This window comes from Peromyscus leucopus, chromosome 7 (assembly GCF_004664715.2).
Source record: "Peromyscus leucopus breed LL Stock chromosome 7, UCI_PerLeu_2.1, whole genome shotgun sequence".
In the NCBI taxonomy this organism is placed as follows: domain Eukaryota; kingdom Metazoa; phylum Chordata; class Mammalia; order Rodentia; family Cricetidae; genus Peromyscus; species Peromyscus leucopus.
This window is the reverse complement of record NC_051069.1, coordinates 41,270,884-41,298,464: the sequence shown is the minus strand read 5'-3', so window position 1 is coordinate 41,298,464 and position 27,581 is coordinate 41,270,884. Positions and strand designations below refer to the sequence as shown.

At 44.3% G+C, this 27,581-nt stretch overlaps 1 protein-coding gene across 3 annotated transcripts in view; it reads left to right on the top strand.

The window, feature by feature from the left end:
• Prdm10 (PR/SET domain 10) overlaps nucleotides 1-27,581 on the top strand; it is a 104,687-nt gene that overhangs the window by 56,455 nt on the left and 20,651 nt on the right. The window contains exons 8-17 of one of the 3 annotated variants that reach the window (XM_028858972.2): nucleotides 6,290-6,362; nucleotides 8,458-8,575; nucleotides 12,454-12,583; nucleotides 13,279-13,521; nucleotides 15,801-15,812; nucleotides 19,272-19,619; nucleotides 21,517-21,672; nucleotides 22,731-22,910; nucleotides 23,907-24,017; nucleotides 27,046-27,246. In XM_028858972.2, the coding sequence (XP_028714805.1) occupies nucleotides 6,290-6,362; nucleotides 8,458-8,575; nucleotides 12,454-12,583; nucleotides 13,279-13,521; nucleotides 15,801-15,812; nucleotides 19,272-19,619; nucleotides 21,517-21,672; nucleotides 22,731-22,910; nucleotides 23,907-24,017; nucleotides 27,046-27,246 (1,572 nt within the window). The remainder of the gene's footprint in view (nucleotides 1-6,289; nucleotides 6,363-8,457; nucleotides 8,576-12,453; nucleotides 12,584-13,278; nucleotides 13,522-15,800; nucleotides 15,813-19,271; nucleotides 19,620-21,516; nucleotides 21,673-22,730; nucleotides 22,911-23,906; nucleotides 24,018-27,045; nucleotides 27,247-27,581) is intronic. The other 2 variants (XM_028858974.2, XM_028858973.2) reach the window with 2 other exon arrangements.

The following is a 27,581-nucleotide window of genomic DNA, read 5'->3' as shown; positions in this document are numbered from 1 at the left end:
AGGACCCACAGCAGCCTGCTGACCAGTGATGATGAGGGCTCTTTCCTATAAAAGGACCCTCTCCTGGTTTGTCTTTCTTTTACTGAGTGATGTCAGCCTTCTCTTTGCTTCCAGGACCCTCCTCCCCACAGTTACAAAAGTCTGTGGATGCTCAAGTCTCTTATATAAGTATATGCATAGAGCCCATGACTGTTCTCCTATACATTTCATATAATTTCTAGACTACTTATAACATCTCCTGCAAAACAAACGCTGTATAAATAATCATTATACTTAATGTATAGGAATAATGGCAAGCAAAATCTTTACTTCAGTATGGATGATGATTTTATTCATATATTTTCAATCTGTAGTTGATGGAACCCCAAATAAGCAGGGCTGACTGTACTGTGCACTGAATACTTTTAATAATCCTGTCAACAAAACAGAATGAAAATAGGTCACTTTTGTGTTCATTGAAGGCCTACAGCAAGGCATTGAACGTGGGGAAGGTGCCTTGTAACTGCGGGGTGGGGTGGGGGGGTATTTGGAGGGGCTGGTGACAGCGACAGGGTGACTGAAGTCACCAGGGCCACTGTGTGTACTAAGGAAGAATGGGGAAGTGGGAGATTCTGTAAAATGAAATTCAGACGTATGTCCAAGATTCCTTTTCTTTACCTAGCAACTTAACTTTTTCAAAGAATTCTATGTACTGGCTTCTGATTTCAGAAATAATTTTTTGAGGATAATTGTTAGAATTTATTTATGAACTCAATGACATAATAAAAATTGTGCTACGATTCTGTATGTAAGTGAACATTTTGGGGTTTTTTTGTTTGTTTTTGTTTTTTCTACTGCTAGGGGTTGAATTTGTATACCTGTACATGACAGGCAAGAAGTCACCTCCTCAGCTACACCCCCAGCCTGTGAGGTCTCCCTGCACAGCTCAGGCTGGCCTTAAATTAAGAATCTCCCAGTCTTAGTCTCCCTAGTACTCTTATTAATAGGCATAGTCCACTGTGCACAATTGACACAGAACTTTTGTTTGTTGGCATTAGGGTCTTTAAAAGTACTTTTATTCATTCGTTGATAATCCCCTGCAGTGTATTTTGGTCATTGTTACTCCCCCTTCCTCCCATTAACTCTTTTCAGATCTGCCTGCATCTCCCTACCCCCAACTTTCTATCCTTAAAAAAAAAACACAATAACCCACTAATCCCAATTTCTGCTGGGAGTGTGGGCATCCACTGGATTGTGGTCAGTCTACTAGAAACCACACCTTTAAGGGACAGGGCCTTACGTAGCTCTGGCTGGCTTCTAACTCACTACATAACTAAGAGGTGACCTTGAACTGCTGGTCTCCTCCTTTCACCTCCCAGCTGCTGGGACTACAGGTCGAGACCACCAAGTGTAGCTTCCAGCATACACATAATAAAGAAAAAGGCCTGAAAGGAATGTTTCTTAGTTGTGGAAATATCATTTTGCTCACTTTCCCTCCATCCCCTCTTATCCCACTGAGCTGCATCTTCAGTTCTGTGTTCTCTTGGAAAACAGCAGACAGAACTCTAGGGGTAATGATGGACAGAACCAAATAAGAATAGTTAGGTATAATAAATAACCAAGGCTGGGGAAAATGGCTCAGTGGTAGAGCACTTGCCTAGCATACACAATACCCTGGGTTTGATACCTAGCACTACAAAAAAAAAAAAAAAAAAAAAAAAAAAAAAAAAAAAAAAAAAAAGCTGGGTGTGGTGGCGCATGCCTTTAATCTCAGCACTAGAAGACAGAGTTCAGTGCCAGACTGGTCTGCATAGCTAGCAAGGTCTGCATGGGGAGACCCTGCCTCAAAAAAAAAAAAAAAAAAAAAAAAAAAAAGATCCCAATCAATCAACCAACAAACAAAAACAGATAGAAAGGAAGCAATTAAATGGAAATCTTTATAATACAGTGTACTTGTTTAGATGAAAACAGGAAGAGTGTTTTTCACAATTCAGCCTCACTAGATGCCTATGGAGAAATGCAGGAAGAGACCTTATTTGGAAGAAACAAATAGTAAAGACATGTTAAAATAATTTCTCAATAATTCGAAAATTGCTTAAAGGGTTCAAGCTATATCTTGGTGGAGAATGCTTGCCTACTGTGTGTAACATTCTAGGTTGAATCCTCAACATCGCAGAAGACAAAGTATGAGTTACTATCTTTGTTAGTTTAAATTAGCAGAACTAAATGGGTAAGGTATAATGAAGATGAAGGTTTTAGAAAAACAGACACCAAACAGGACAGTGGTGGTGCATGCCTTTAATCCCAGCACTCAGGAGGCAAAGGCAGATGGATCTCTATGAGTCTGAGGCCAACCTGGTCTACAGAGCGAGTTCCAGGACAGCCAGGGCTACACAGAGAAACCTTGTCTCGGAAAAACCAAAAACAAACAAACAGAAAACAGACACCAGGGCCTGTGAGATGGTTCAGCAGGTACAGAAAGGCACTTACACACAGGCCCGATGACTTGAGTTCTGTCCCTGGATCCACAAGGTAGTAAGATGGAACTAACTCTTGAGGGTTTTTCTGACCTCTGTTGCACACATATCCTTCCCTGCACTTGTACACAGGTGTGTACACACACACACACACACACACACACACACACACACACACACAAATAAATAAATGAGTAAATGAAAATAAATAAAAATAAAAAAGATTAGTGAATGAATGAGTGAATGAATAAAACAGAGACTTTGATTACAGAGTTACAGTACTTGTATAGTATGAATATTTCTGAATTAATACAAAAAATATTCTTGTCCAAGTTAGACAAATCCTTCAGTTAATCTGAGGAAACAGTTCTGAAAAAAAGATAAGCTAGCTATATTAGAATACAGTAATACTATATTTCATGACTCTAAGACGTAACAGCTTTCAAGATGCTCCATTAAGAAAATTGTCAATTTTTCTATTATAGTCCCCTCACAAAACCATTATCAAAGAAGCTACTTTATATTTGATTAGAATTCAGTTACAAATTATGCCCCACTGGTGCGTGAATAACAAGGCACACTTAGCCCCAAGTCCTTTTCTTTAAAGACAGGGTCTCACTCTGTAGGTCTGGCTGACCTGGAACTCACTATGTAGCCCATGCTATCTTCAAACTGACTGGCTATCTTGTCACAGCCTCCCAGTGCTGGGATTATAGGCTATCCCACCATCTTGGACACCCTGAAATATTTTCAAAGTAAGTATCACACTCTTGCTTTGGGGATATTTTCCCACATGACTGCTATCCTGTCTGCAGGTCTGGACACTGCACTTTCCCATTCGTTTGAATTTCTCCAGAGTTGAATTGTGCATAGAAATTAATGTGGTCTCTGATCAAACCATCAGGAACTTTCTGACGATTCTGCTTGGTGCCTTAGTGAGAGTCTGCAGATGCTCACCAACCTTGTTTTGCTTTGAAATTTCTATTCTTGACTCTATTCTTGAGGGAAATGACAGGTTTGGGGGTTTTTCTTGCACTGCCTAGCAATTGTTTACGAGTCACTGGGCCCAGGAAGAAGTAAGGAGAGCCTAAGGGGCTGTTCAGAAGTGATGCGCAGGCTACTAGCACTTGTTCATCAAGGCTGTTGGGTGCTGGAGTGTGCCATACTTTCTGATTCCTCCTCTAACAGTAGGGTTTCTCTGTGTAGCCCTGGCTGTCCTGGCACTAACTCTGTAGACTAGGGTGGCCTCAAACTCAGAGATCTTGCCTGCCTCTGCCTTCCGAGTGCTGGGATTAAAGGTGTGTGCCACCACTGCCTAGCTTGTTGTTTGGTTTTTTTGAGACAGGGTTTCTGTGCTGACCTAAAACTCAGCCTACTCCATCCTCTCCCAAGTCCTGAGATTCTAGATGTATACCACTGTGCCCAGCTTCTGATTTCTGATATGGAAAAACATGCATCTTGGAACTAATGGGTTAGGACAGAATTTGTAATAGGAAAATGACAAACTTCATAAAATAGTATAACCAGAGGGCATAGTTAGGGAACAGGGGAACTCAGATGTTGTTCTACTGAAGTTCCCCTTATATAAGTACCCTCATATATTTAATGTACATAAAAATTGGACATGGTTAATTCATTTAGCAGTTAATACATATTGAACTTCTGGTATATTTCCTACATTAAAAAAACCAGGCTTTCTCTGTGTTTAGCAGACTTGTATCTAGAGGGAGAGCTACACAGAAAGATGTAAAACAAACAATATCAAGTAGATTAAGTCTTATGGTACAAAGAGAGCAAGTAACAGGGCAGGGACTAATTTGGATATGCTGGATCTGAAGGCTTGCTAAGAGACGAAGGCCGAGGATGGATGGCAGAAGGGAGGGACCAAGACTGCATTCCTGGATCAGGACAACTCCTGGCCTGAAAGCGCTGGGTATGTTTGGGTAGCTGAGAGCAGGTCCTCTGGGCTTGCTGGTAGGTAGTGACAAGGGCTGAGGTATGTATCAATGTAGCAGGGAGATTACAGAGTTGTTTGGGGATTCAGCCTTTTGGGTTTATCATAAAACAAGAAGCCAAATGGAAACACATACAATGAAAGCCATTTGTGTTTTAAGAAGACCACCATGGGGCTGGAGAGATGGCTCTGGGGTTAAGAGCACTTGCTGGTCTTGTAGAGGACCCAGGCTCATTTCCAGCAACGACATGGTGGCTCACAACTATCTGTAACTCCAGTTCCAGAGTCTTTGATAGCGTCTTCAGGTAAAGCACACATGTGATATGCAGACAAAATACATATACATAAAATAAACAGAAGAAGGAAGAAGAAGAAGAAAAGAAAGAAGAAGGAGGAGGAAGAAGAGAACCGCTGTGGCTGAAATGGGAATTGCAAGGAGGAAGGGCGGCTAGTTAAAAGGTCAGGTGGTAATCTAGGCAAGAGATGGTGCTGGCATGCATCTGGTAGCTGAAACACTGACTAGGTGGGGTGTCACATCTGAGGACAGCCCTTGCTAAAGATTATGAAGCTGCGGGGTGGTGGTGGCGCACGCCTTTAATCCCAGCACTCAGGAGGCAGAGCCAGGCGGATCTCTGTGAGTTCGAGGCAGCTGGCTACCAATGAGTCCAGGAAAGCGCAAAGCTACGCAGAGAAACCCTGTTCGAAAAACCAAAAAAAAAAAAAAAAAAAAGATTATGAAGCAAATGGAGAAACAAAAGACATTGTAGGTTTTAAGTCCAAGCACCTGTTGGGAGTAGGACGTTTAAACTTGGAGATGGGGAGGGCTGGCAGCGTAGGGAGGGCACTTTGCTAGTACATACAAGGGCATGCATTCCCAGCACTACAAGAACAAAGCAGCAAAACCCATTCTTGCCTAAGTATTAGAGATGAAAGCTGAGCATGTCAGCCATAGCTACTCAGCAGTCTGAGGCAGAAGGTTACAAGTTGGAGGCCAGTATGAGCAACATAGTGAGATCCTGTCTAAAAATAAAAATATAAAAGGGCTAGGAATGTGGCTGAGCAGTAGACTGTTTGCAAAGCATGCATAAATTCCTGGGTTCAATCTTCAAACCCACATAAACCACATATGGCACATAAACCTATAATCCCAGCACTCAGGATCTAGAAACAGGACGATCAGAGATTCAAGGCTATTCTCAACTACTTACTGAGTTTGAGGCCAGCCTGGGATACATGAGACTCTTGGGGGGGAAAAAAAAAAAGAAAAGAAAGAAAATAAAGATTTAGGAGTTATTAACATACAGTTGGTTGAAAGTGGGTATGACACCATAGAAAAAAGAAAACGACTCAAGGTTTAGACTAAGCTTTGAGGAACAGCAATATGCAGATGGTATGTAGACAGGGCTGGAGGGAAGGAGACAGCTAGGGAGAATGGACAGACGCAGAAGCTAAGGGGATAGGAAGGAAGACCAGTCCCAGGAGAACACAGGAATATTTGATGCAGCCCCAGATAGCCCCATGGTTCTGGTGTTAAGCTGAGTGACAGTGTCTATGATTACAGCTGTATAAAAACCCATATTTAAACATAGAATTTTGAACTTTATTTAGGTAAAGATACTATGAATGTTAGCCTTGTGAAATTTTTAAATAACACAAACAATTTTTAAGAAGGAAGAAGAAAACAGGCAATGCATCTGGATCCTAGATGTCCTGATGGGTCACCTGCCAGATAGGTATCCTGGGGGCTCAGTATGGCTGTTGTTGCTAATGGATGTGTTAATGAAATGCCCACATAATGCAGGCAGGAGAAGTAATTTAAGCATGCAAAGCACAGTTGGTGACATCCGTTGGTTCTTGATGATGTCCTTGGTTCTTACAGGTGTGGTATGCTGCTTCCTATGCTGAGTTCGTGAACCAGAAAATCCATGATATATCTGAAGAAGAAAGGAAAGGTGCCTGGACTTTTGTGTGTGCCTTTTTACATGCATATAATACCATTATGTAACATCTGTTTTTCCCATCTCAGTATAGCTCACCAGAGCAGGTTTCTCAGAGCTACACATCTCCATTTAATCCTAGGACCAAATTACAGTGGCAGGTTTGCATTTCTTTCCTGGCTGCTTGAAAATAGTATTTAATATAATGAAAACCTCCGGTTATCAAATTAGAACCTTAGAGACAGAGGAAGATTCCTATCTGGAATTAATCGTATCTGAATACATACATAGCAAAGCAAACACTGACCTTGTTTTTAATGTAAATGTGATTGAAGTATAATCTACCTACAGAAAGGTACACAAATAATGAAGTGTATACAGCTTAATTTTCACAGTGAGCACACCTGAGCAAGAAACTCCCAAGCGTACTGTCCTGATTTCTGAGATCACACACTAATTGCTTATGAACGAATTGTTCGTAAACAGGATGATACGGTACATGCACATTTTTTGTGTTTGAGCATCTTTTGCCTGGACATGCTGTTTTCTTTGTTTCTGGAGCTGGGAGCTGAACCTAAGTCCTTGGGCTTACTCAGCAAGTATCCTGCCATTGAGCCAAACCCTTAACTTCTAGGTGTACATAGTTTTGAGATACATCCACATGGTTATTAATATTATACATAGAATATTAATTTTTATATTTTCAGTGCTGTCAGTCACTCTACTCATGACTGAGTAACAGTTTGTCTGCCTTGTTATAGATTTAGTTGTGTGATGTAGTTATGATGGTAAGTACCCAGAATTAGGTCACATTTCATAGATTAAAGGGTTAAAGGCATAATCTTCCACAAGACTCACTTCAGACACCAGCTCCAGGGTTCTGAGGTTCTCATGCCACTTATACTTCTAGCCACAATTTAGGGGACTCCCCGTACCCCTGCAGGCTTCATTGTTTATTAGAACAAATCATGGGATCTGGGAAAGTACTAAAGTCAATGATTAGAGTTTTATATAAAGGATATATATCTACATCAGGATCAGCCGAATAAAGAAACATAAAGAGTCTCAGAATGGAGTATTTGTGTCTCTAAGACATAAGCCTTCCTGGAGCAGTGATGTGTTGTACCCAACCACAAGACTCAATTTTGTTGTCTAGAGCTTTTGTTGAGGCTTTATTATATAGGCGGGACTAATGGAGCAGTTGGCCATGTGATTGAACTCAGTCTCTAGCTTCCCTTCCTTTCTGACACACGACTGGCATCAGCAAGCTCAAAGCACCAACCTTCTAATCACAAGGTCATGTTTTTCTAGCCAGATCAGCTCCCACCTTGAGACACCTCAGAATAAAGTCAGGTAGGATGAGCGACTAATGAGTAACAAAGAACCGCCTATCATTCAGGAAATTCCAATGACTTAGAGGCTACCCCCAAGGGACCAGGCATAAAGGCTATCAGATTTTTCCCCATCATACAACTGTTGGAGTTGTTGACTGTCCTGAGTGCAGCTGGTGTGTGTGTTTTAGCAGGCATCTGTGCACACTCTGGTTGGGTGTACAGGTGGGAAAGGAGTTGCTGCTGGGTCATGGGGTATGCATATATTCAGGCTTGGGAGATACAGTTGGACATTTTGCTAGATTGTATTGGACACTGACTTTTGCTGTGCTAAGACATTCCCTTAATTATGAGTCTTTAATCTGAAACAGGAAGTTATCTAAGCATAGATCTCCTTAATAGATTTTTTTTGTGTGTGTGTGTCGAGGGGGTGAGATAGGGTGGTGTGATAGTGTAGGTCCTTTGATGTCTTATATAAAAGTTTTAGAGAATAGGATCCTAAACACCACTTCTCTGCCAAACCTTTGATTTTGTAACAAGAAATTAATTCAAATAGCAGTTATTGTCTACCATGAAATAAGGCTGGTAGAGCATGGGGTTGGGGATTTAGCTCAGTGGTAGAGCGCTTGCCTAGCAAGCACAAGGCCCTGGGTTCGGTCCTCAGCTCCGGAAAAAGAAAAAAAAAAAAAAAAAAAAAGACTGGTAGAGCTAGCAGGAGCTGTATCTTCCTGGTGTCTGTTGAGCGTAGCCATAAATTATGACTTCTCTCTCATGGCTAGTTCTTCGAGAGCAGGAGAAGAACTGGCCCTGCTATGAGTGCGATCGCCGGTTCATCAGCTCAGAGCAGCTGCAGCAGCATCTCAATTCCCATGATGAGAAACTGGACGTGTTTACCAGGTAGGTGTATGAGGCAAAAGCTTACAGACTTGGTTCTTAATGGTTCTAAAAACCACTGTTGATGTGTGTGTGTGTGTGTGTGTGTGTGTGTGTGTGTGTGTGTGTGTGAATGTGTGTGTACGTGTACGTATGTACACAATGCATATATGTATCGCTAACCAGGTAGGCTGCTGAATACCTTGGGAAATATCCCCCCCCACACACAGGGTTTCTCTGTGTAGTCCTGGATCTCACGCTGTAGACCAGGCTGGCCTCGAACTCACAGAGATCCACCTGCCTCTGCCTCCCGAGTGCTGGGATTAAAGGTGTGTACCACCACCGCCCTGCGGGAAATATCTTCTTTATTTGCTATTTATTTTTTTCCAGAATAACTCATACCTGCATTTGGGAGATTCTTTTACCCTAGTTAAATTTCATTTAACTAGATTCTGATTTGGGAATTCTCATTTTTTTTAACTATTTATTTTATTTTGTATCTATGGGTGGTTTGCCTGAATGCATGTCTGTGCACCATATGCGTGCTCTGGTGGAGACCAGAAGAGGGCATCAGATCTCCTGGAACTTGAGTTACAGACCATTATTAGCAGTTGTGAGGGTGCTGGGCATTGAACCAAGGTGCTCTAGAAGAGCAGTCAATGTTCTTAACTACTGAGCTAATGCTCCAGCCCCCTGAATCAGGAATTCTTAAGACAGCATATACATTTGAAGTAATATGTGTCTCTGACTTTCACACTTTTCCCAGTACTATGATTTCTTCATGAGAGTAAATTATATGCTTAATCACACTATATAAAAAAGAGACAGAGGAGAGTAATGTGGGATAAAGTAGGCAGGAGCCAGATCAGATGGTACAAAATTTTTTGTTTGGTTTTTCGAGACAGGGTTTCTCTGTGTAGTTTTGGTGCCTGTCCTGGATCTTGCTCTGTAGACCAGGCTGGCCTCAAACTCACAGAGATCCACCTGGCTCTGCTTCCCGAGTGCTGGGATTAAAGGTGTTCCCTACCACTGCTGGGCTCAGGTGGTACAAAATGTAAACTTACCAAAAGTGTGCTGGATAGTCTTCGGGATACAATGAAAACATCAGTCTAGCTAATACGGGGTAAGAATGAAGACAGAGAATCTTGATAGAAGTTACTCAACAGGTCAAGTGGAGGATGAGACTTATTTAGAGAAAGGTGGTAGTAATGGAACTGGTCCACTTTTATAGGGTCTGGAAAGATAGGTAGTGACATAAAACCATATTTAGAAAAGTGTGGAAAAAAAAAAAAAAAAAGATGTTCTAGGGTGGAACCATGTAATTGCCTGCAATACTGAGTGCCCATCTTGGGATCATGGTCACAAAATAGGAAAGTGTGTGTGCTGTTTTCCAGCTACAGGAGTACTAGTAGAGAGAGAACTGAACGATAGAGGCTGTGGTTTCATTGCACACGTCAACACAGGGAAAATAAAGAAGCAGCAATAGGGGTGGGGATCCAAAGCAAACAGTGTGACTATAATGACGGTCCGGGAGTGCCTGCTGTGGAAGAAGAAAGGACAGGGTCAGAAGTGGGTACTAGGAGCTGAATCCAGATACTAGAGGGAGCCATCTGGAGAGCGAGATGATAATTTCTGATGGACAATGCATGGATTTGGGGTAATGGAGTTCTATACTAAGAATGACAAGAGCTAGGCTGTGACCACAGGAGTAAAGGTCTTGGGAGGGAACAACACAATGTTGGCGTATCCTAAACGTGTGTACATGGCTTCATTGTAATATTTTTATACTACATATGACTTCTGGTTGGCATGCCGACAGTGTCTGCTTGACCTCCGAGGGCAGGAACGGTCACATATATGGTGATGTCCCTGATGCTTTAGCGTAGCATTTGACACATAGATAAAATGTCCACCAGCTACCTGTTAAATTTGTCACGACCAATAAAGTTCCAATCTTGGATATATACTACTAATAATGAACAACTATCAAAAACATTTTTTTTTCAAGACAGGGTTTCTCTGTGTAGTTTTGGTGCCTGTCCTGAATCTCGCTCTGTAGACCAGGCTGGCCTTGAACTCACAGAGATCCACCTGGCTCTGCCTCCCGAGTACTGGGATTAAAGGCGTGTGCCACCTCCACCTGGCACAACTATCAAATTTTTAAGTGTAATAATGCCATCATGTTTTTATATGCATTCACACATATGTAGAATTGTTAGGATTTGGAGATGGTTCCTGAGGTATTTACAGATAAAAGTATGCCTGAAATTTAATGGGTATATATGTAGGGAGATAGTGGGGATATAGATAGTATAAGATTGGTCATAAGTCTTAAAATTGAGTATGAATATATTGGCTCATAATTCTTTTCTCTCCATTTACCTATATTTAGAATTTTCCATAATAAAGAATCTTTTAAAAGTTCCCGGAGTCCAGGTGAGGTGTTGGGTGCCTATAGTGACAAGTCAGTTGGACACAGAGATAGGACGATCCCTTCAGCTTAGGAGTTTTGGACCAGCCTAGGCAATGTAGTAAGACCCCATCTTAGGAAAAATAAAATTCCTGGAAAAAATGTATTTGTTTAATGGCTGCATGGAAGAGTGAAACATGATCTCATTGATATTTTGTGCACCTCACACGCTGTGTTAGCTCTTCATTGCTATGACAAAGTAAATGAGAAAAATAATTCAAGGTGGAGAGGATTATTTTGTTTGTAGTTTCAGTTTTCTATGGTGGAAAGGGCATGACAGAGAAGAGCTAATTCACCTCACAGTGCCACACAGCAGTGAGAGGACGCCTGTGCTGTAGTGGTCTCTTTTTCAGAACATTGAGACTCCGAGTCTGTGGGGTGGTGCTGTCTGTATTTAGAGCAGCTCTCTCCCACTTAGTAAACCCTCTCTGTAAACAGTCATGCACACACACAACACAGGTGTGCATTGCTAATGTCCTGGGTGTGTCTCAGCCTAGTCAGGTTGGCAGTCAAGGTGAGCCGGCACACACACCTTCCAAAATAAATGTGTGATGCTCTTTCTGAATCCACTTGCCCCACTCCTTGCCTCAGCCAGGGCCTCACACATGCTGGGCAAGTGCTATACTGCTGACTGTAATCTAGTCTCTCTCTCTCTCTCTCTCTCTCTCTCTCTCTCTCTCTCTCTCTCTCTCTCTCTCCCTCTGTTCCTCCCTTCCTCTTTCCCCCTCCTCTCATTGTTTTGAGATACAGTTTGTTGTGGTCCAGGCTGACCTTGAACTTGCTATGTGGCTGAGGGTGATCTTGAACTTCTGATCCTCCTGCTTCCCCTTCCTGAGTGCGGGAATTACAAGTGTGTGCCACCAGATCTAGCATATGCAGTCCTGGGGATGCTAGGCAAGCACTCTGCCAGCCCAGCTTCATCCCCAGCCCAGGAGTCTCATCTGATAGGGACATTTTGCCTGTTGGGTATCAGTTAAAGGGAATGACTTCAGTTTGTGTTTACTTGACTTGTTATGGAACAGTTGAATTGGTTTTGACTATCTAGAAAGCTGTGGAAAGCAAGACTTATGTGAAGTTAGCCACATTTCTGGGAAGGAGTAGGAGCCGAGGAAAAGAGGAAGAAGAATGGACTGAATCCTGGAGCGAGCAGTAGGGCAAGCATGGCCTGTCCTGTTTGCGTTTCCCACCTCCTTTCAAAAGCAAAGTGTTGTCGTTATTTTAGCTCTTATTTTCCCCCAAATTGTTAAGACATCTCCGTCTCTGGGCTGGAGAGAAAAGGTGAGAGATGTAGGAAGCACTCATTAGCAACGCAGTGGTGTCCATCAGAAAGAAGAGCCAGTGGAAGTGATGAAGTGAGGGCAGCGAGAAGCGCTTAGGGTGATGCTGGGGGTGCCACGCAGTGACTGTATGTAACCCAGTCTCTTGTCCCCAGAACAAGAGGCAGAGGAAGGGGTCGAGGCAAGAGGAGATTTGGCCCAGGCCGGCGACCCGGGCGTCCTCCAAAATTTATCCGTTTGGAAATCACCAGTGAAAACGGTGAAAAGAGCGACGATGGGACACAGGTATTGGGGTCCAAGGAGCTCCTTCTTAGACGCTTGTTTCGGGGATACTCAGCTGTGCCTGGCTTGAGAAACCTTTCAGATGTTTACAATCCTGTGGTATTCGAGTATTGTCCTGCCAACTAAAGTGGGATTGGAACAGTGGGGTTTTTGTTGTTTTTGTTTCTGTTTTTTTGAGACAGGCTTTCTCTGTGTAGGCCTAGATATCCTGGATCTCACTCTGTAGACCAGGCTAACCTCGAACTCACAGAGATCCGCCTGCTTCTGCCTCCTGAGTGCTTGGATTAAAGGCGTGTGCCACCACTGCCTGACCCAAAAAATGTATTTTCGAGTGTTGCTTAGAAAGATTGTGTCAGTTTCCTTGTTCTGTGACCAGAGATGTCTTACAGTTTTTGCATTCTGCACACATTTACCTGTTAACTTTCTCAGAGGGAGAGTATTATTTTCTGCACCATAATGCTAATCATTTTTTAAAAAACTGTAACTAGGCTAGGTGGCATGTTCCATAGTCCTAGCTGCTCTGGAAGCTGAGGTAAGATGATTGTTTTAGCTTAGGAGGTTTTGGCCAGCCTAGAAATGTAGCAAGACCCTCCTCTTAAGTAATTAAATAGCAATGATTTTGAATTTGAGCCAATAGTCCTTGTATTACTGATCTTTATGTAGACAAGGAGGTAACTCCTGGTGTTTGCAAAATTCAGGACTTGCTGCATTTCCCCACAAAGGAGCAGTTCGATGAGGCTGAACCAGCTGCTCTGAATGGACTGGATCAGCCAGAACAAGCATCCATCCCAATCCCCCAGCTGCCACAGGAAACCCCGACTTCTCTGGAGCAGGAACCAGAAACTCACACCTTGCACCTGCAGCCACAGCAAGAAGAGACTGTGGTGCCTGCCCAGACCACTCTGACAGCGGATGATATGCGAAGGGCCAAACGGATCCGAGTAAGTGGGAAAGTGTGCACTCCCTGGCCAGTTGGTTACCTTCCTCCTCCTGGCCGGCTCTCTCGGGGCTCTGTGTCCCAGCCTGTGGACCATTCACTTTGAAATCTTGCATCTAGCCTTCCAAATGCCCTTTATATCTGCCTTACTTTGCAAAAGTGCTTTTTCTCAGTGTTTCTGTTCATGACAAGCTGACATGGTTGTCCTAGAGTCAATCAACAAACATAGTTATGGTACACAGAGGCCTGCATTTGGGCCGCTCATGGACTAGTATACTTAAAATAGTCTAGCTCCTTATATTTCTGAATTCAAAGTTTCAAAATAAGGGCTTAGGTGTATTTAACTACAATAATTACTTATATTTTACTTAATTTTCTCCCTTCTTCCCTCCCTCCCCCTTTCTTCTTTCTTTCTTTCTTTCTTTCTTTCTTTCTTTCTTTCTTTCTTTCTTTCTTTCTTTCTTTCTTTCTTTCTTTCTCTCTCTCTCTCTCTCTCCCTCCCTCCCTCCTCCCTCCCTCCCTCCCTCCTCCCTCCCTCCCTTCCTTCCTTCCTTTCTCTCTTCCTTTCTTTCTTTTTGGTGCTATAGATTGAACCAAAGGTCTTACACAGGCTGAACAGGGGTTCTTTCCCTAAGCTCTACTTACCAACCTAAAATGTTGATATTCACAGTCATTCTAATCTCTCTCTAGTCATAGCTCTCAGGGAAATTGTGGGTAACTAGATGTGGTTATTTGTGGTTCCAAGGGGGACTAGCAAGTGTCAGGTTCAGGATCTCCACCTGGCCCAGCTAAAAGCAGAGCAGCCGTTTGGGGGCTGGTCAGTAAACCAGTTGTGTTGTCTGTGTCTTGGCTCTGGACTGTGGGCTGCAGAGGTCCTCTGTCTTCCGTTTCTAACATGCTTCTTTTATTTTGTGGGCTGCATTTGAGCCTGAGTTAGGAACTGCAGTGAGTGTGTATGGAAAGAAATATGCTTTGGTGTGATGTCTATGTCGACAACAAGTAAGGATATAAACTTGTGTTTGTGGCAGCTAATGTGTAAAAAGATTTGTAGATACTTGACTTGCACATAAAAAAGAAACACACCCATCCATACACAAGCTTTCTAGCCTTTACATTTTCTAGATGGATGGTCATGTTAGCTTAGGGTTGTTCTGGTCTTTTCTTCCTTTCTTTCTAATGATGATTAGTCAAAGCATTGAAGGTGTGCTTTGGAGATAGGGATAGTGACTCCTTGCTGGGGTCTTGCTGTGAATGAGACCTGGTCTGCTCCCTCTTTTGGTCTGCTTCTTTGCCTATAAGTTAGAAGGGACCTTGGAAATGCATTCATTTCATTTAACGGTACATTTACACATTCTTAGTCACATGACAGCCTCAAAGGGCTCTGAAAACTGTTTAAATATCCTTAATGAAGGTCCTAGAACTGAAATATGTACAACTCTCAGCTTATTCTATATAATTTCAAGAATTCAGAACTAGAGGACTGAAAGAAATATCACATGAACAAATGGTAATCGAAATACATACAACTTTTGTCTCGCTCTATAAATTCCAAGAATTCATAACTAGCCAGGCGGTGGTGGCACACGCCTTTAATCCCAGCACTCAGGAGGCAGAGGCAGGTGGATCTCTGTGAGTTCGAGGCCAGCCTGGTCTATAGAGCAAGATCCAGGAAAGGCTCCAAAGCTACACAGAGAAACCCTGTCTTGCAAAACCAAAAAAAAAAAAAAAAAAAAAAAAGAATTCATAACTATAGGCCTGAAGAAGAAATGATGTGAATAAATGTCCTCCTGTCCATCATCACTGACGTCACTTCCCAGTCTGCACCTGTCCTTCTGTCCATCATCACTGACGTCACTTCCCAGTCTGCACCTGTGCTCCTGTCCAGCTACCATCACTGTTCCTTTGGTAATTCTGATGCCTACCAAGTTGAGGGAAATGCTTCCTCCATTTAATTGTCTTGAAGGGAAAAGAATCACAGCCTACCCTGTCGTCAAGCTGGGAAAGGAAAAGCATAGTATAGCCTTTTGTGCACTTTGGTTTCAAGAGGTGGGGTACTGGTTCCAGCACCAGGTTCCTTGCATCAGAGTGGAAGCCACATGTGTGAAGCCTTTGGAGGTCTATATTAGGTGATCTGTCTTGATTTTTCCTCTCACACATTCTAAAAAGTAGGGCTATATATTTTTTCATCTTTTTATCCAGATTGGTAATGACCAACTGAAGGGAAGTCTTCCAATCCAATTGGTAATGTAACTATTTTTCTCTCCTCTAATGCTGCCTGCTCAGTTGGAGCTGCAGGTAGGTTTGTTTCCTGTGTTTCACATAACAGAATGTTATTTAAGTGTTTGCTGACCCGCTGTTCCTTGCATCCTGTACTTACTAAATCCAGATGGAAAACACAATTTGGATGCCTCTATAAATGCAAATTAATGAATGCTGAGAATTTATTTGCAAATAGACAAGTGAGTAAATTGTGGGCTGCAGATTCTTCCTGTGCAGATGAAGACTAGGACTCCAAGGCCCCTTCCATCTCTGAACAGTCGCAGTGGTCTGTGCTGTGGTGCGGGACTGCATGTCCAGCAGTGTCTGGGCAACAACAGAGCTTGGGGCTCTAGGGGCTGAAGTCTCGTAAGGAGCCAGCGTTGACAGGGGGCTGCTTGCATTTCCATGTCAAAGGCACAGGTGCAGCCTACGACTGCTCTAGGAACTGAGACGAATGAAGGGCCCAATATGGGGAGGTCAGGAAATAATTTGTAGATAGCAGACAGGCCCTTGGTAGATAACTCCATAGGAAATCAACCATAGGACCAGAGCCCAGGCACAAGATGTACTTGGTGCAGTGTAGTGTCTGGTACGGGCGTTGGTGGAGCAGAGAGCAGAGTGAGGGATAGTGGGCAGGTTTAGCCCACCAAAGGTTTTGAAAGCTGGGTGCATGACAGAATTTTTTGTTCTTTTTTTTTTTTTTTTTAAACACAACCAAAACCCAACAAACAAGCTGATTCATTTGCTTTAGTCTCAGGATCACAGTAGTGTGAAAATGAACCAATAGTGTGGCTTCCCTCAGCTGTTCATGTCCAACTTGAGAATCATTGCACAAATGAAGACTCCTCTCTGAGAAGTCACTGTAATGTAATGGAGTTTAGAAGGAAGACACTGTCTTGGCGTCCTTTGAGCAGCCACTGTGCCTTACAGTGTGGTGGCACTGACTTAAGGGAGCTCGGGGATTAGAAGACCCGTGATGCATCTGTGTGCAGCCTCCCTGTTTGTGATGGTTTCTTCTAGACGTGGCCCGGGTGTGGCTGTGCACAAAAGAGCTACCTTAGAGCAGAACCAGCCTGCAAGTAGGTCAAGGGTGGGGGCAGCCCACTGTGCACAGGGGAAACTACCTTTGAGCAGAGCCAGCCGGGAAGTGGGTCAGAGGTGGGGGCAGCGCGGTGCTCTTTCTCACTGCCCTGTAACACGATTGCCATCGGCTTGCAGGGAAGCAGGCCGGCTCTCGAGCACTCAGACAGTGTTCAGGGCTCCGTGGAAATGACAGATGATAAGAGTTCCAATAGGACCAAGGAAGGAGAGCCAGGTGGCTGCTCCGTTCCAATCAAGTGTCTGAAGGTACTCATGCTAATCAGAAATGACAGGAGACGGAGGAGCATAGTGGAGCAAACCGAAGCTGAATTCTGGATTTGGCACCCAGCAGAAATGGAGTCCCCTGGGGGACCGTCCACTGTGGTGCAGCAGGTCTGTCCTTGGAAACCCGAGCGAGGCTGGACCAAGGAAGTGATTCTTCCATGGCAGACATGCTCCATGTCCCGAATCTTCACTGAGCTGTAGAGGAACATCTGCTTACCTGGCGTCTTTCCATAGCATTCTGAAAGAGAGGAAAATAGGAAGATGCTCTTTGCCAAGAGTGTGTCAGGGTCAACTGGAAGGATTAGAGAGCTGCCAAGCAGCTTGAGGAAATGCAAGCAACTGGCTGATTCATAAAGATCTGATCTTCAGGATCGCCATGGATACTGCAGAGAAGAACCTCGGAATAAGTTTAGATTTTTATTTGAAATATATTTTATTAATTTTCAAGCTAGTATGTGAGACTTCCTGTGACTAAGTAGTTTATTAAGGGATCTAGACACAGAAAGGAGTAAAATGTGATGCCCTATTCCCATCCTTCAAGTAGCCCCCGTCAACTTAGGAAGACAACAGAATTGTCATTCAGCACTCCAAATAAATGACTAGGTAGCACCTTCAAATGCCTCTCTTGGCCTTGTTAGAGAAGCCCGGAGAGACACTTCCTGTTAGGTGAATTGGACCATGTTCAGAAATTTCCGTGAATCACAAATAAGTATTTTGCTTTCCCCGTTAATCTCTCAGTGGCTCTTCCCTTCTAGCTGCCGAGGCACACCCATTCCCAGGTCCATGCTGAAGGATTTCCCCACCGGAAAGCCATCTAGACCTTTGCCCTCCGTGCTTTGAGGAACATAGGGATGAGTCTCCCTTGTGGCAGAACAAATATTGATTCTGTATTCTCTGTGTGAGTGCTATCTGTAGGGATTTGCTCTCAGCGGAGGGCCTGTTATTTGTCTAGCAGCTTTGACAGATTCCACTGAGTGTCTGTCTTTTCTGGCTTGGGGTCCCTGTGACAACTGCATGGATTTACAAGACCGCTCACCAGCCTTAGAAGGGCAGTCTGTTCTGAAAAGGAAAGAGTAAATTGACCTGTTTAGACCGGAAACACAGCGGGGGGGGGGGGGCATAGCTTTGTTAGGTGGCATTCTAACTAGAACTGACCAACTACCGTGGTAGAGAACTGAAATACATGTATTCCATTTATGGTGTGTTCACGCCATGTCCCACCAACAAATGCGTTCCCATAAATCTTCATTTTCCTCTCAGCTCATTTTCTTACATCGAGACCAGTAAGTCACATTGCATAAAATCCACTGAATTAATTTCTTATGCCCAAGGAGACCCCATACCTGTTTCTTTCTCTGCCTCCCTTTGGGGAATGTCTAATTGCCCTTAAGTTTCTGTTATTTGATTGTGAAATGTTTCAGATTCCTTCATCAAGGACTTTTAAAGACTCACATACTCTAGGCTCATTCATGCATGTGTGATTTACCCAAGTTTTTTTCTTCCAAATCTTTAATTTTTGTTCTGTTCTGCTCTGGGTTTGTTTTCTTTCTTTTTTAGTTTCCTATGTGAAAACATGTTTTGAGCAGGCTGTAGTGGTGCACGCCTTTAATCCCAGCACATGGGATGTAGAGGCAGGCAGATCTCTGTGAGTTCCAGGACAGCTAGAGCTATATAGTGAGCCCCTGTCTTAAAAAAACAAAAAATGCTTTGAAATTTGCTTAAATCCTTTCACAAGGAAGTACACATACAAAGATATGAAGTGAGGGGCTGGAGAGATAGCTCAGTAGCTAAGATCACAGGCTGCTCTTCTAAAGGTCCTGAGTTCGATTTCCAGCAACCAACCACATGGTGGCTCACAACCATCTGTAACGAGGTCTGGTGCCCTCTTCTGGCCTGCAGGCACACCTGCAGGCAGAATGCTGTATACATAGTAAAAAAGATAGGAAGTGAACCCCCATGAAATGAACCCCCAAAACTTTGTCTCTTCAAGACAACCTTCTTTGGGATAGCTGCAGCCTGAGCTGTTCTCACCGGTCTCCTTTGTGTGAGCTTGAGCTCAGCTTTTCTAGGAAGTCTGATCGCGGTTGTCACTCTTGGTCCTCACCACACGGTTCTGTTTGTGTCTTTCAGAATGCAGCTCTTCAGCACTTATTTATCCGGAAGTCCTTCCGGCCTTTCAAATGTCTGCAGTGTGGGAAGGCCTTCAGGGAAAAGGACAAACTGGACCAACACTTGCGCTTCCATGGGCGGGAGGGGAACTGCCCTTTGACCTGTGATCTCTGTAACAAGGGCTTCCTCAGCAGCGCCTCCCTGGAGAGCCACATGAAGCTCCATTCCGACCAGAAGACTTACTCTTGCATTTTTTGCCCAGAATCCTTTGACCGCCTTGATTTGTTGAAAGATCATGTGGCCATTCATATCAATGATGGCTACTTCACCTGCCCAACTTGTAAGAAACGGTTCCCTGATTTTATCCAGGTGAGTGTGTGCGCCCTAGATTCCTGTCTGCTTCTGTCTTTGGGTAAAAGAAACTTCAATTTTTGGAAAACCGAGACCATCCAGCACCTATATTTTCACTTTTTTTTTTTTTTTGAAATAACTTTGTAATAGTTTCAAACTACATTTCATGTACCGAGTATTATTTTCTTTAGCGCTCCAGATTACTGTTTTTAAGTGTCTTAAGTTGTATTTCTAGTAATTAACATGCGATCTGGGGCTGGCAAGATAGCCAAGGGGGTAAAGATGCTTTCTGCCAAGCCCAGTGATCTGACTTCAGTCCCTGGAACCCACGCGATAATTTTCCCCGGCAAACTGTCCTCTGAGCTCCACTGTTCATTGTAGCACACATGCACTAAAAATAAATGTAAAAAAAATCTGGTTATTATTTTTAAAAAGCCCTTTTAAAAATCTTTGTCAGATATCTATTACTCATAAAACAGCATAGAATTTATAGAACATATTCCTTCCTTTCTGGATGGGAAACATCTCTACCATTCTGGTTTCCTGTCTTGCTTTACTAAGGTTGTGTATCTTGAAAGGAAACAGAGAGTTGGCAGATAATATGCTGTTGTATAAGGCACGGACTAGAGAAGTCCCAGAGTGTCCCTGATTTAATTTAAGTGAAAATATTTTTATGTTCAGTAAATAATTAAATCACAATATCTCATAGAATAGTCTTTAAAAATTACAAAAGCCAAAGAACTGTGGTTTAATCATAGTTCTTCTAACAGTGAGAGTCTTGGGCAGTCTTTCTGCACACAGTTAAGTTGTTAAGGCATAATGCAATAGCAAAAGGAACTCCAACTTTAGGGAAGCCGGGTGCTTTAAAGATCAGTTTGGTAGATTTTCTGCTTAGCTTCTGTCCACAGCTTACTTACCCCCCCCCCCCCATTAGTGCTGGCTATTGGATTCAAAGCATCCTACATACTAAGCATACATTGTACTATTGAGTTGTATCCCCTTCCAAAGCTTTTTCATTTATTATTTGTAGCTAAGAGAGCTCAAAACCTAAGTCCTTCTGTGCCCTCCACCCCCACCCACGTACTGGAGTTGAATCAGGCAGGGTACCGCTATAAAATGATCTGAAGTAAAGGGAACATGTCCCAGTCCAGGAGGAAGGAAATCAGTGTTCACTAATGAACGACTGCCAATGTCATCTGATTCCTATCTTTCATTCTTTAGAACCTGACCCATTTCTTCTAGAGCTGAGACTGAGCTTAGGGCTTGAGTGAGCGTGTGTGGCCGCAGGCAGTTGTGTTATAGTGAGCTACATCCCAGACCTGCTTTTAGAGGACGATTTGAAAGGGTCAGCTACTAATAAAGCAAGATTACCTCTGCAGATGTAGAAACAAAAATGACAACAAATGACTTTTGTTTTGTTTTGTTTTCTTTTCTTTTCTTTTTTTCCCCCGAGACAGGGTTTCTCTGTGTAGCTTTAGAGCCTGTCCTGGATCTTGCTCTGTAGACCAGGCTGGCCTTGAACTCACAGAGATCCGCCTGGCTCTGCTTCCCGAGTGCTGGGACTAAAGGCGTGCACCACCACCGCACGGTGACTTTTGTTTTCTTATAGGCAAGATTGATTAAAATCCAAAGCAACCCCTCATTTTAGCCTTAAAAAGAAGAAGAAACTCGTGCAAAGGTTGAGGCAGTGCTCTTTCTCCCTGTGAGTTACCTGGGAGGTTCAGATGCTCAGGGCTCTCTGGCCTGTGCTGTTTTTTTGTGATAAGGACAGCGTGTGTTGCTGAGGGCTGTTGTCCCTTGTGACTGGATGACTGGCCAGGCTACTGGCAGTCCTCAGCGGTGCGTTGGCTCCCTCTAGCGTCACCGCCGCCTCTGGTCCCCTCTTTTGGCCTGAGCACCCCGTCTTCCCGGCCAGGTGAAGAAGCACGTGCGCAGCTTCCACTCGGAGAAGATCTACCAGTGCACCGAGTGCGACAAGGCCTTCTGCCGCCCCGACAAACTGAGGCTGCACATGCTCCGGCACTCCGACCGCAAGGACTTCCTGTGCTCCACCTGTGGGAAGCAGTTTAAGGTAGGGCGCTAGCCTGAGGGTCCTCTAACATCCACACCCGCACACCATGGCATGTGAGTTTCCCCTACAAATACAACCTATGTAAAGCACACCTTTAATCCCAGCACTCCGGAGGCAGAGCCAGGCAGATCTCTGTGAGTTCGAAACCAGCCTGGTCTGTAGAGTGAGATCCAGGACAGGTACCAAAACTACACAGGGAAACCCTGTCTCGAAAACCAAACCAAACCAAAACAAAACAAAAAACACATGTAATAGTCAGGCAATGGTGGTGCATGCTTTCAATTCTAGCACTTGGGAGACAGAGGCAGGCAGATCTCTGAGTTTGAGGTCAGCCTGGTCTACAAAGCAAGTTCCAGGACAGCCAGGACTGCTACACAGAGAAACCTTGGGTTCAGGACGATTATAGTTCTAGGTACTGATATCTGATCTTGTCATTGTTGGGAGAGTATTTCTAGATACTGGGGGCTGACACTTAGGAATGGAGATGGGCTAGAGGGTGGGGGCTGGGAGGTCCACAGATGTGAGGAAAGCAGAATGTTCCACCAGAGTCTGCTCAGGCCCCTGGCAGTGAGGGCAGAGAGTGTGGAGAGGCCACAGTCGCCTGCTCCAGAGCTGGGGATGAGACTGGGGGATTGGGTGTGGAGGAGAGAAGGGAGAGTAGAGATCTGAAGCCTGTCTACCTGCCTTGCTGGTCTACTTGCTTCTCTGGCAGGCTTGGCTGGCTGGTTCCCAGCTGGAATTAGGGACTGGGATAATGGGATGAGTCGGGCAGAAAGATGTTTGCAGGGGAAGATATGTGTGATCCACTGGAGGTGGGGGCAGAGAGGAAGAGGATGCCAAAGCAGGTATCTGCTACAGAGCTGGGATGAGCCTGGGGACTGATTTTGGAGGAGAGGAGGAAGAGGTAAAGATCTGCAGTCAGCTTACCTATTTCCCTGCCTGAAGTGGCTGGTGGGTTTCCCAAGAATCACTGTTGGTTTAAAGAAAAAAATTACCCTTCAATTAAAAATTTTCTATTCTTGCTCCTGCCCCTTTTTAAACAAAATCTCTCCAAATAGCGAAAAGACAAACTTCGAGAGCACATGCAAAGGATGCATAACCCTGAAAGGGAGGCCAAGAAAGCCGACCGCATCAGCCGTTCCAAGACCTTCAAACCCCGCATCACGTCCACAGACTACGACAGCTTCACATTCAAGTGCCGTCTGTGCATGATGGGTTTCCGGAGGCGAGGAATGCTGGTCAGTGCCAGATGAGCAAGTCCCTGTCTCCAGATCCACCCCGTCCTGCTGGTCGGTGGCAGTGAGCCTTAACAAAGTAGATTTGTGGATGTGTCCGTGAGTGGCTGGGGAGAAGAAAAGCAAGCAGCTCCCCCTTTGAGCTTCTTTGCTGTCTGTGACAGAAACCTCTTGCCCTTCTGACTCACTTTTTGGATGACCAGAAAGTTCCCATGCCCTTCCTTTTCTCCCGTTTGATGCTCGGAGCCTGGGGCCTTGTACCTATTTGGCATGTGCTCTACCACTGAGCTACATCCCTAGACCTCTGTCACTATTCAATATTAGTTTGTTTTCCTTTACTTGATCTCTTGGTCTTGTCTCATTTTACTTCCCTCCTCTCCTTAGTTGACTATTCTTTCTGGTAGGATTTTTATTTATCTCTTTCCCACTGTTCCCTATCAACGTCTTCTTTGTCCAGTCAGCAAACAGTGACGTAAGGAAACTTCTCTTCAGGGCAGGGAGTGTGGTCCCAGATTAGGGGAGCGTTAGGACAAGCTCATTGTTTTCAGCTGACTCGGCCAGTGCAGTTACAGAATATGTTTCTACTAAGGTGGTTAGAAAGTCTTAGTAGTTCAAATCTAGAACTGTACTTTGTTTCCATTCAGCAGTCTCAGTAAGACAATTGAATAATGAAAGCCAGGTTTACATCAGATTCATTCTTGAGGAAGTTCATGCTAGGCAGTTTTCCTTTCCCTAATGGTCATTCTTTTAGACAGAAGCTGTTGATGGGACTCCAGTTGACCAACTAACCTTCAGTCATTTGCTGAATGATTTATTGATAACAGTGACCATTGACACTTGGATGTCCAGTGTGTCTCATGACGCTGGCTCTGGGCAAAGGCCTTACTGTTTTGAGCATTTGCTTCAGAGTTTAACTTTTAGCACTCATTACCAGAGGCTTTTGTTTAATTTCTGTTTGTAATGGCACTCTCTCTGTCTGTCTCTTTCTCTCTTTTCCAGGTAAATCACTTATCCAAGAGGCATCCAGACATGAAGATAGAAGAGGTGCCTGAGTTAACCCTCCCCATCATAAAGCCCAACCGCGATTACTTCTGTCAGTATTGTGATAAGGTAAAGGTTTATAAAACCCTCCTCCTGGCCAGGCTGCTGGAGTGGGAGCTTAGGCCCTGGAGGGGTGCCTACTGGGGTTTTCCATTTAGACAGTAAGGCTGAAAGGCAGCCTCATTGTAAGCCAAGGGCTGTGGAGATGGCTCCATGGGTAAGAAGAAGCAGTTACTACTATTGCCAAGGATTCTGTTCCTAACATCTGCATTGGGCAGCTCAGTCTCTTGCAGCTCCAAGGGATCTGATGCCCTCTCCTGTCTTCCATGAGCACTGTACAAATATGGTGCACTTATAGATAGGCAGATACACACACACACACACACACACACACACACACACACACATGCACGCATTTAAAACAAAAGAATATTTTAGAGGCTGGAGAGATGGTTAAGTGATTGAGAGCATTTGCTGCTCTCCCAGATGACCTGAGTTTAATTCCTAGTACCCACATCAGGTGGTTCACAACTGCCTGTCATTACAGGGGATCTGATGCCTCCTTCTGGACTTTCTGGGCACCTGCATTTTTACATGCACATACACTGATGTACAGGTGTACACATAATTTTTTTTTTACAAAAATTTAATTTAAAAATTAATTGTAAGCCATTTTTTTCTTTCTGAGGAATTCACTGACTTTGTTTTCTTATTATCCCTTCTGCCTGTGATGTTTACAATAGAGAGTACTGTTGTATTTGAAAAGCGGTGAGAAGGAGTCACAGCATACAACAGAGGTTTATTGAGGAGGGCAGAGAAGGAAGAGAAAGAGATGGGAGGTGGGCAAGGCCCACTTTTTTTTTTTTTTGGTTTTTCGAGACAGGGTTTCTCTGTGTAGCTTTGCGCCTTTCCTGGAACTCACTTGGTAGCCCAGGCTGGCCTCGAACTCACAGAGATCCGCCTGGCTCTGCCTCCCGAGTGCTGGGATTAAAGGTGTGCGCCACCACTACCCGGCAAGGCCCACTTTTTATAAGGAAATGTAGTGAATGAGCATGGAGGTGCTCTTAGTGACTGCCGCTGAGGTATATCCTCTCAGGATCCTAAGGGCGGACCAGTACAGATACCTGAATGCTAACATTCCTCCCTTTTGTTTATTATAAAAAGGTGAGGAGTTAGAAAGGGGTAGCAGGTGAGGCAGGATAAAGGCATCATGTTCTTGAGACTGTTTCCTGCTGGCCTGGGAGTGTTGATCATCTCTGGGGGACCTGAGAGAGCTGGGATGCTGGCCATGTCCTGGGGTAGCTGGCTGTTTCACTTTGCTGTCCAGGCTCTGTCCAGTGCCCCTTGGACCTGGCAAGATGCTGTTCAAAGTGGATCCAAGTCAACTCCCTGGAGCTCACAAGAAATCGTGATGAGGTCACCAGCCGAGATGGAGGAGAGCCACGTGGTTTCTGTTAATAGTTACATGCACATACACACAGAATTAAACAGGAATTGAGTAAATAGAAAGGGAGAACTGGTGTGTGCTGAGCAAGACGAAGCTGGCTTCTCCATCTCTGATTTGCACATTGCAGCAAACAGACAGAACACTTAGAGCAAGAGCAGACAGACACAAGCAGTTCTTGAGCAAAGAAAAGAAAGAAAATGAGAATTCTTTCTCGGTTCCCCAACTGCCTAGTCCAAAGAATGGTCAGTGGGTCTCCAAAAGACATCCCAATGGGGCAAGGAGGTGTATGATAGTTCCCAAGGATGAGGCAGAGAGAAGATCCAAAGGCCTGAATGTTCTGGCATTCCAGGGAGGATCAGATTAAGTGGGCACAAGCTGTTCAGTATGTCATCATGCAAGGACAGGGGCCGAGGGCTAAGAGCCCGAGAGAGACACAGTCGCCTGGTTCCAGGACTTCGAGAAAAGCCAGAAGGTGAAGACTGTGCTCAAAAAATGAAGCCTCACTCATGTTAAATGGCCAGAAGTGAGAAAGGGGGGTGCTTACCAATCATTGGTGTTGGATGGAGAGTCCCAGCAATCCTTAGGTGGAACGTCGGGCTGTCTTGGGCACATCTCGGACTGCCGGGAGAGCCTGTCAAGTCACAGCACCAAATGTTGTATTTTAAAAGTGGCAGGAAGGAGTCACAGCATACAACAGGGCCCACATGGGAGGTTTATTGAGGGAGGGGAGAGAAGAGGGCAGAGACCAGTCCTTGGGATGAGAGTGAAGGAAGAGAAAGAGAAAGAGAAAGAGGAAGAGACGGGAAGTGGGCAAGGCCCACCTTTTGTAAGGAAACATAGTGAACGTGCTCAGGGGTGCTCTTAGTGACTGCAGCTGAGGTATATCCTGTCAGGACCTTGAGAGCAGGCCAGTACAGATGCCTGAATGCTAACAAATACTTATTACCAAGAGCCTAGAAGATGAACTCATTTGAAATTTCCAAGCTGTAAAACAGTCTGCCAGCTTGTAAGGTAGGTGGTAGATTGAGGTTCCTAGGAGCTTGAGTAGGCGGTGAAAAGATTTGTGGTGGAACTCTCTGCTTGTATTGTTGCAGTTACACAGAAAGACAAAGGCTGTTAGGTGTGGTTTTATCTTTTAGACTTTTGAGAAAGGGTATTTTTATAGTTATTATCTTAGATTTATACAGAAAATTCAAGGAAATTGCCTAGCATATCTATATTAGATTCTCTTAATTCTAATATACACTACTCACATCCGTAGCCCTGGGTTTTTTAGGATGGGTCTTGCTGTATCGCTCAGGCTGGCCTCAACATTGCCATCCTTTTGCTCTTGCGTTTTGAGAGCTAGGTGTGGGCATCATATCCAGCAACCCTCTTATTCTAAGACAGGCTTTCGCTCTACTTCACACAGGCCTTAGATTCACTGAGTAACCCAAGATGGCAGTCAACCAGAAGTCTCCTCTTGCAGTCTCTGTCTCCAGAGCTGAGACGACAGGCGTGTCCCACCACATACTGTAGCTTGTTGATATGTTTTATTTGGGCCTACATCAATACATTTTTCTCCTTTCCTTAGAATGACATTTTTTATTTTGCTTTAAGTAAGAAAGTGGAACCATACGTTGCTTTCATGGCCAAATATTTCAACTGCAGGTTTATAAGAGTGCCAGCAAGCGCAAAGCCCATATTCTGAAGAACCATCCAGGAGCTGAACTCCCACCAAGCATTCGGAAACTTCGTCCTGCTGGCCCTGGAGAGCCTGACCCTATGCTGAGCACCCACACCCAGCTGACTGGCACCATCGCCACACCTCCTGTCTGCTGCCCACACTGCTCCAAGCAGTATAGCAGCAAGGTACGTACGGCTCTGACCGAGTCTGACACCAGAACCTTTACACCAGCAGTGTTCTAATAGATAGACTTCTCAGGAATGGCTGGCCTGGAGGAGACCTATATAGGCAGGGACCACAACAAAAAATGGGAAGGGAATGTCGTGGACTCCTCCAAATTACTGCTGTTTATTTCTGAGCACTCAGCTGTTTTCCTTTGTCTTGGCCTGCTCAGGACCATAATTATAGTCGAGTGTTGGCCTCACAGTTTACAAGCTCAGCCTGTGGAATCACTGTTCAGGAACTGCGATGGTTCTTGAAAAGGAAGTCACTTCTGTGGGCCAGGAGTGACTGATTGCTT